We start from the raw sequence: 9,220 nt of genomic DNA on the forward strand, positions 1-9,220 counted from the left end.
TAGAGATTAGAGCACTCATCTGGCATACACAAATCCTTGAGTTCTCAGAACCACATATAGCAAGTGTTGTGGTACATAATAGTAATCTCAGCACTTTGTGGGGTGAAGGCAGGATCAGAATTCAAGGTCATCTTCAGCTGCATAACAAGTTTGAGGCCACCACGGTATACATGAGATCCTACCTCAAATAAATAATAAATAAACAAGGAAATAAATAAATAGATAATACCTTTACCCCTCGTAGTCTTTGTTTTGTATTAACATCATTTTTCCTTTAAAACAGTATTGAAAAATTTATATTGGCATTTGCTTTGCCACCAACAGGATTATTTTCCAAGTTCAGCATATCTATTTCAAAACAATAAAGGAGGGCTTTGTGTTTTCTACTGTTTGGGCATTAGTCATCCAGTTGTCTTTCTGGTCACACACTGTTTCACTATCTGATGGAATTCACTTTCCCGAATAAAAAATGGTTGTATTTCTTCCTGCTACTCACTGCGTGCACGGCATTTGGACTTTGCAGTTCAGGAAACTGGGCATCTCCTCCAAAGATAGGGGCAGAGCATAATGGAAATGTTTTATATTTAATTATTAAATTTTGTACATTTTAAGAATGTTTATTACTGATATATGTGTATGTTTTTGTGGTAGCGAGGATTTATATGCCACAGCACATATGTTAAGGATTTTAGGGATGGGACTCGAGGCTCCAGACTTGCATAGCAAGAGCGTTTCCCTGCTGAAACTTCTTTCTGTTCTTGATATATTTTATAAACAACCACAGTAAGAATTTGGCAGCTAGTTGAATGAGAAATATTATTGATACAGTGACATAAGAATACAAGAAGTTTCGAAGAAAAGAGATGGGTTTATAAGCAAGGTAGACAATGAAGAGAGATTTCAGAAACACCAAAGAAGTGATCTCAATCTCATAGATTTTGTTTTTGTTATTGTTTTTGGGGGGATTTGTTTATTTGTTTTGTGGAAAAGACAAAAAAATGAATGGGGCCTGTAACACTTAGGACAATTAAATAATTATTGTTTAGAAACTGGCTATAAAAATAAATGGGCTCTCTTTATTCTTCTTTAAGTCATTTTGTTAGTTCTGACTTATTTCTGTTCCTAAAAATTGTCTTGACCAAAAAAGGCAAAATTGCCCAGGGTGGATAAGCACTTAGCATAATGACATCACCCAGGTGGTAACAATAACTAAAGCTTTTCCAACTAACAGCTCTTGAACATTTAATTTCACATACAAAGATTGGGTCATGAACTAAATGTACTGAAACATAAAGAACTTTGGTTGAAGATTTTCACAATGTTGTTAGCTCTTGTTTTCTACTAGTGTTTTTTGGCAACCAATGAACAATTTTGAGATATTTTTTCTCATTTGTGAATTGAAATAACTACAATCTTAGTATTACAAATGTTTAATAATATACTTTATATAAATATGGTATATACTCCAAAATCATTCAGCATCATTTTAATTCATATTAATTCTCAGAAGTTGAAATACATGTGGACAACGCTTTAAAACACGATGATTACATACACAATATTTACAACAAATACAATTCATTGAGCTTAACTACATTTTAACATATTATCAATATATTATATTCAAATATTAGTACATGTGTGTAATCATTATAAGGCAAATTGATTTTAAGTCATTCACTACACTCAAGAATAAACACAGGATCTGTGTTCAAAACTAAAAAAGAGTCAAGTTTTTAAAATTTTCTCAAAGAAATAAAAAAGAATGGAAATATAAGAATGCTTTATTGTTATAAATGTCATAGTTTATCATATAAAATGCACAAAGCAAACAGCACATATAGTCATATTATTAATACAGATTCATATATATGAAATTTGAAATTGGATTAACAATTCTCTCAGATTGGGAGGAAACACAGTAATATCCCACTTTATAAACCTCAGCAAAGTCATAGCAAGTGGAGAAAATGATGCTTAACAGAACCGAAATGACGATTCTGATGTAGTCAGAGTCAGAAAGGACTCTGGAGTTGGAGGGGTTGTACTTCTTTAGGGTAAGAAGATGACAACCAAAACATATCATCTTTCTCCTTCATTTATACTGATAAAGTCCCACAGACAATGCACAAACAGTGCTTGAACTGTCCTTACATATGTGACTCCATTTGAAAGACAATGTATCCTTCTCTAAACTTACAGGTTAAAATAAATTATTTTTCCTGAAATTGTTAATTTTTCGAACACCACTGCTTTATCTCTTTTCTTAGCACAGCCTTGGGAGAGTAGTTCGGATGAAAATATTTTGACAAACTATCCGTCTTAAATTTTAAAAGATACGAACTTAATAACCAACCAGAAAAAGAAAAATAGCCTCTGGAGTTAAAGGCTGACGGAGATGGGCTTTCTAATTCCAGGAGACTGCAGAGCAGGATATCAGAACGCCATTTAGCTTCCTTTACACTCGTGATTAAAGCCTTCATTTTAACCTTCACTATAAATAGAGTACACTAATCCTTAAGCTGTTTTTAGGCAATTAATATCAGCCTTCTTCCCTTTTATTCCCAGCTCCCCTTGAAAATTTGTATTTATTCAGCCTGATGGATTGGCATTTCACTTTAAATAGAGCCGCATAAGCCTGTCTCTATTTGTGTGAGATATAACTGCCACCCTCATCTACTCATATAATGCCGTGACATAGAGAAGACACAGCTTAAACCAACGGCCTTTAAGATGTGTCGTTTTAGAGTAGCCGATAAAAGGAAAGGCTGCGTGAACCACTTTAGAAAACAAATGACTATGCTTTCTAGAACAATCGAAGCTGTGTGCATAATACCTCATTCTGCTAAATCATTTATAGAACCAAAGACGGGGCGTATTTCCTGTAATGAGTGTTAGGCAGTTAACAAAGGTAAATGGATACACGGTGGACTCCATTTCTTGAAAATAGTGCCTGATACAGTGATTTGCTTGACTTTATAGGTACAGTTAACACACACACACACAACTACACATACTGACTTTTGGAGTATATGCTCGGGGATCTCTTTTCTGCATGGAAACTCTTCTGAGTGGTGCGATGGGATGGTACCGAGTATCTGTAACTGCTCCTCTTCTCGGTGCAACAAAACACACAAGAGAAAAGCGCTCCTCCGGCAATTAGCACCAGTGCTGTGGTCCACCCAATGTAGAGGGCTTCCCCAAGCTCACGCTTCTGGGCGACTTCCACTAGCGGGCTGTAGAAGTCTCTGATGATGGAACTGGCAACCCAGCTCACAGGGATGAGCACCACCAATCCAGTGATGATGAAGATGATTCCGGCTGTCAGCAGGATGCGGCTCTTGACGCTCTCATCGTCTCCCGTGCACCTGGTGCACTTCATTCCGAGGATGGCTGTCATGAAAGCCAAGAAGGACAGGACAGACGCAGCACACATCAGGCCTCTGGATGCCTGAAGGTCAGGAGTAAGAGCCAGCAGTGAGTCGTAGACCTTGCACTGCATTCTGATGTTGGCATGCCTCATGCAGTTCATCCACAGGCCTTCCCAGAGGGTCTCAAAAACCACAATGTTACTTTCGATGAAGGCGGACACTCTCCACTGAGGCATGATGGTCACTGCCACTGTGCCCACCATGCCAACGCCACCAAGCAGCAGTCCAGCCATTTGAAGAGCGTAGCTTGCCATGGTGCTGCCGAGTTTTATCCAGCTGGAATGCTGAACAGGGAGGTAGGGCTGCTCTCAAGCAGAAATCCGTGTGCCTTAGGAGGGAACCGTCCTCATGAAGAAATAAGCTCAGAGCGCCGTGGTTTTTCAATAATGACGACTTTGCTCTTTCTAGCTAGATCAAATCCAGTGCTGGCCGGTGAGACACTCCCCCTCCAACCTCTCCCCCCCCCCCTCCACTGACTCCAACAGTAAACTTGCAAATCAAGTGGGGCAGCTTTCTTCGCCAATCAGAGGGGGATGGGAGGTCAGGTGTGTCTAAATCAACTCTGGATACTTGGGAAGGCTGGACTTGCAAATAAACATTCTTTGTACTTCTCGTTTTTTTTCCAAGAAGACAGCAGTGTGTTTACCTAGAGGCACAATTATGAGTGTTTGCACAATCGGCAAGGACAGAGCCAGTCTCTCCCAGCTAAAGAGGCACTGCTCCTGCTTGCACAGGTAATCTTGACCCTAAACTGCTGTGACTGAGGATCCAATAAACTCTCTTCCTATGCATTCTACCGGGGGGGGGGGGGGGGGGGGGGGGGGGGGGGGGGGGACGATTCCAAGGCCAAATTAAAGGAGAATGAAGGGTTGACAGATTGTTCTTACCTGAGAAACCACATTCTTTGGAACACATGTGATCTGAAGGGTTGATTTAATTTGTCTAGAACTTCAAAGCTAGCTCTCACACAGTGAGTTCAGCCTGGACAGCATGCCAAAAAACAAAGGCTAGGCTGGAATAATTGAACAAAGCCGGTTGCCTTCCTCGTTGGCACTAAGTGTATATGGTTTTCTTTTAAACGAGGAAAACTACTTGTTGGTGTTTGTTTCCATGATAATATTGATTTATAGTGAAAACACACCAAAAGAGAAGGCTGATGGCTTTGTGAGGGGAATTACTACGGTGCTGAAATGAGACTGTCTGCAGCTACTAAAGCTGAAACCTTATTTTCTAGCCTGCTACTTCCTCCTCTGTCTTCTGGTCTGAAGAAAATGGAATTCTGAACACTGTACAAGGAATTCCCATGTTCTTGCAAATTTCTGGTATTTAATGTAACATCTTCATTGAAAGGAATTTCATTAGACGTTAATGAAAATTATCGTTCCTACATATGAGAACATGTGTTATGCAGATGCACTTAGCAGCCTCTAAATGCATGGCAATTTGAACTCTTTGCAACCTAACAATACAAATGTTAGTGGAATCAGCATCCACATGGATGGGGCACAGTTCCATTAGAAATTTTCCTTTGGAGGCCTTCTTTTCTCTCTGCCTTGCTTTTCCAAGCATAAGCTATTTTCCCCGTTCAGGTAGCCTGGGTAATCCTTGAACTTGCAATGTAGCCAAAAGGATGACTTTGAATTCCTAATCCTTCGGCTCTATCTTTCAAACACTAGGATTGCAGGTCTGTACTATCTCACCTGCTTATGCAATGCTAGGGCCTGGTAACACCAGGCAAACCCTCTATTCAGTGAGCTACATGCTCAAACCCTCAAACTGTGTTTTAATTTCCTGTTACTATAAAAGATGTCAACATAAAATAACATTCCCCTTACTCCTCTCTCTTTCTTGTTGCTTTTGAGACAATCTTGTAAGTATATACTGTCCTGAAATTTGCTACTTAGCCAAGAAAGGCCTTGAACTCCTGACCTCCCTGCCTCTACCTCTTGAGTACCTTGATTGAGGTATATGACATCGCTCCCGTTACAATAATAATTATCCCCTTAAAATTTTGCTTCTGTCTGATTCTTTGTACATTAAATCCAAAGATTAAAGATACTATTTCAGGCTAACTCATCACACTTTGAAATTCTAATGGTGTAAAAACTGAGTAATTTGTAAAGACTTTTGAAGCAAAATTTATGTATGGCAGGGAAGGAAAAATGGAGACACTAAAGTAAACTATCTTCTAAGCACTAAGAGAGTATAGCAATCCAAATTATTTTATTATAGTGGATATTTTGAACTATGCAATAACTTAAAATTTTTTATTTCCCTTGATTTCTTAATCTATTTAACTGTTAAGAACTCACTGTTCCTTCATTATCCTGATGTAGAAATAAATATCAGTGTTTTCTTCATTAGATTTTATCAGTCTTAACAGATTTGTGATAGACAGGGCAATAGAAAAATACTATCTTTGGAAATAATCTTCAGTATACAAATGAAGACTTGAAATTGGATCTGGAAAGAGTATTGATCTTTAATTTTTAATCTAGGAGCATTGAATAACAGACATAATTTTAAAATGAAAAAGGGATGATGGCATTGGTTGGATAATGACCAGTTTTTACTTAGGGGATGTAAGGGCAGATGTTATCCATCAAGACTAAATTTCCAAATACCCATGTGATATATTTTCTGGGAGCTCTGGATAAACACTGCTGAGCATTTGCATCAGAATGGACAAAGGAGGCAGAGAACCTGCCAGTGTACGTAGAGATACAGCTGACTTTTTATGGAACTAGATCCCTCCCCCTAAGAATTGGGCCATGTTAGGAATGTCATGGATGTAAATATTCTCCTCATTTAAAAAGGATTAAGTGCTTTCCAGTTGAAATTGTCTTAGCTCAAAGATTAAGGCCCATGTGAGAGATTAACCCTGGGCTGACATTAGAATAATTACACAGCTAACTGCTCTGGTAGCACCAAGCCCAGGGCACCCAGATTAAGTCAGGCAGTGATGTAATTCACTCCATGATATTTTGAAATAACCATGTACTGAATATCAGAGAACAGAGAAAGGCAGGGGAAAATGGGAAAGCCTTGTTTTCTGGGGACATAAGCCTGAGTTCAGAGACTAAAAGTCTTTGATGGCTTACCTACTTTTCTGTGCTACTGAGATGATTGAGTTCTCTGAAAAATTCAGCTGGTAGTAGTGATTAGAGATTTAGTAGATTAATTATATTTTTATGTTTTTTGGTACTATAGACCACCTGAGCGGATTAAAGGTTTTGTCTGTGTCTTTACAAGGAACCCAGTTGCTATAAAGAACATAAGACAGAAATAAATGCTCAAACTGTGTTTTTTAAATTATTATTATTTTTTTAAGGATGAGATCTCAGAGTGTGCTCTAGGCTGGCCTGTAACATAACTTTCAACACTCACTGACTGACCTGAAATTCTTGTCTGTCCTTCTGTCTTGGCCTTCTGAAGGCTGAGACGACTTGCAACCATGTCAGTTCTGCAGACTGAGACTCGGAATACAAAATGGTAATAAGACATGAGGTTGTTTGTGATTTTTTATTTTGTTATTATTGTTGTTTATTTATTTGTTTGTATCTCAATTGCAGGGTTCTCAAAGATGACCTTTGTAACAGACAACAAGGTGTTGCAGTGTCAAAAGGTTGGACACGTGTGGGGCAGGCATGAACCCTTACTCCCAGACAAAACCACTTACTACCAGAGACTACATCAGAGGCTTCATTTAAGTGTTGTTGTGCCCAGTCCATGGGGAACCTAAAAGACCACCAGGGAGACTGACTCACCAAAATGCAAAAGCGAGGTTTATTGTGTGCACAATACAAGTCAGCAAGGATCTCATCAAAGCAACTGGCACAACAAAGGCAAAAGGAAGAGGTATCCCACCCCTTGAGACAGCACTATTTAAAACCAAAAAAAGTTACATTAGCAGGGTGTGGGGTGACAGGTTTTTAAGGTTTAGCACCCTTGATAGGCTGAGATTTGTCTAGGGGTGTCCTGGTAAAGGCAATGGGTGTGTTTTGGCTTGTGATCCGATCTACAATATTGGAACATTAGTAATTTCCTTTGGATGGTCTGTTCCTGGGTGGTGACTAGGTAGTCTTAGTTTGTGGTCTTTGTCAGAACCAGCTATTGCCTTAAGATAAACTACTGAGACTCAGGCCTCTATTGAACTTGTCATGGCTGGATCTTATGGCTGTAGTTTTAAATTTACTAATTAAATTCAACCCTGACAAGTACCGAATGCACACAAATGGTTTCTCTTCACAAATGCAAACACACTGCCCTCAGAAATCTCTTTTCTGTGTTGTCTTTACTTCTGTTCTCTCACTCTTCAGTCGTAGCTTACTAATAGTTTTTTCTGTTTAAAAATGACTATTGATTTAGCTTCCACAAAGTTGCCAATCCCTATTGTTTTCTAAATTTATTTGTGTGGATAGTTTTCAGCCTGTGTTTATTGTGAACTGTTGGTCACTGTTAATTAGCTGTACTTGGTTCACCATTCTGTCCTGAGAAACTAAGTGAACACATAATTTGGTCTCTTTGTTCTTCATTCTCAGTATTGAACTGTGTTTTTGCTTCATGGTCTCTTGAACCAACACCCCACTTGTCCTTTTTGATGGACACTTCTGTGTTTTATTCCCCAATACCTGGCTTCCATGTTTGCCACATCTTAATGACCTATTTTAGTGGTTATGCTTAAAAAGGAGCTCTTTCCTATATAAGGGAGGAAGAGGAGAAGGGAGAAGAGTAGAGAGAGAGACAGAGAGAGACAGAGAGAGAGAGAGAGAGAGAGAGAGAGAGAGAGAGAGAGAGAGGAGGAGGAGGAGGAGGAGGAGAAGGGGAGAAGTGGGGATAAGCACAAGCTGCCTCTGAGAGAGAGATGGAAAGAGAGAGCTCAAACTGGAAGCAGAAGGAGGGAGTGGGTGGGGCTTGTCTCTTAAAGGGAGAGGATAGACCATTAGAGTAATTTTCTCATAGCTTAGCCATTTCCAATACTTTGACAAAAATCACATAGACAGACCTGTTGATTCCAGTGGAAAAGTGGTATTCAACATTCTTCTGAGAAGTAGAAAGCCAAAACGGTTAAGATTTGGTGAGAAAGTCATGGAAACAGGGGCATGACTCACCCTGTTAATTTTTTATCTACAGTAGAAGAAATAATTATTCGTGTTCAGCTCCTTTTCTCCATGTTATTCAATCCTTCAAAGAGCCTCCTGTGGATGGAGTTTTGCCCTCCAGGCACAGTCCTCTTGCCCCAGTGAAGAGCACCAGGATTCTCTTCATTAGTACCAAGTCCTTCATCAGTTACATACGTTGTGGTCTATGCTCCCCTTGCCTGAGACTCTAAACTTTCACGTCATCCCTTTCCAAGCTACAGTTTTTTACTTCCTGCTCTCAGTTCTCCTCTCACGTTAGAGCTGGATGACCATGACAGTGAGCAGTGACCATAAAATCAGCTGAACACCATCTCATCCTTAGATTCTCTCCACCTAACCGATGACTCTACTGTCGGTAATCTCAACAACATTCACGTTCTCAAGAAAAGGGGAGAAGGTAACCAAGTTCTCTGCTAGAACATTCCATGGACCAACCTGCACCAGTTCTTAAAAAGTGACTATTCCCCTCTGAAACCCCATAAGGGAGACTTCTCCCTGAGTATCATTGTCTTCCAAGATCCCCCACCGATTCCCTGTAAACTCTGCCTGCAACAGAAGGGTTGTTCTAGTTTAAAGTTCTTCTTCTTCCACATTTCTCCCACAAACCACCTCCAAAGGCTTTAGAATCCTATGGTCAGTTTTTACATG

At 39.5% G+C, this 9,220-nt stretch overlaps 1 protein-coding gene and 1 long non-coding RNA gene across 2 annotated transcripts; one reads left to right on the plus strand and one right to left on the minus strand.

Annotated features, from left to right (window-relative positions):
• Positions 1 to 1,425: 1,425 nt before the first annotated feature.
• On the minus strand, positions 1,426 to 3,858 carry Cldn8 (claudin 8). The gene has a single exon (XM_075953828.1). The coding sequence runs from the start codon at positions 3,683 to 3,685 to the stop codon at positions 3,008 to 3,010; it is 678 nt and encodes a 225-aa protein (XP_075809943.1). The 5' UTR covers positions 3,686 to 3,858; the 3' UTR covers positions 1,426 to 3,007.
• A 110-nt stretch (positions 3,859 to 3,968) lies between these two features.
• LOC142838415 (uncharacterized) lies at positions 3,969 to 8,747 on the plus strand. Its single transcript, XR_012908570.1, has 3 exons — positions 3,969 to 4,165; positions 7,004 to 7,289; positions 8,565 to 8,747. It is a non-coding gene; the product is annotated as an uncharacterized LOC142838415 (long non-coding RNA).
• Positions 8,748 to 9,220: the final 473 nt, after the last annotated feature.

Source organism: Microtus pennsylvanicus, chromosome 1 (assembly GCF_037038515.1).
Source record: "Microtus pennsylvanicus isolate mMicPen1 chromosome 1, mMicPen1.hap1, whole genome shotgun sequence".
Classification (NCBI taxonomy): Eukaryota; Metazoa; Chordata; class Mammalia; order Rodentia; family Cricetidae; genus Microtus; species Microtus pennsylvanicus.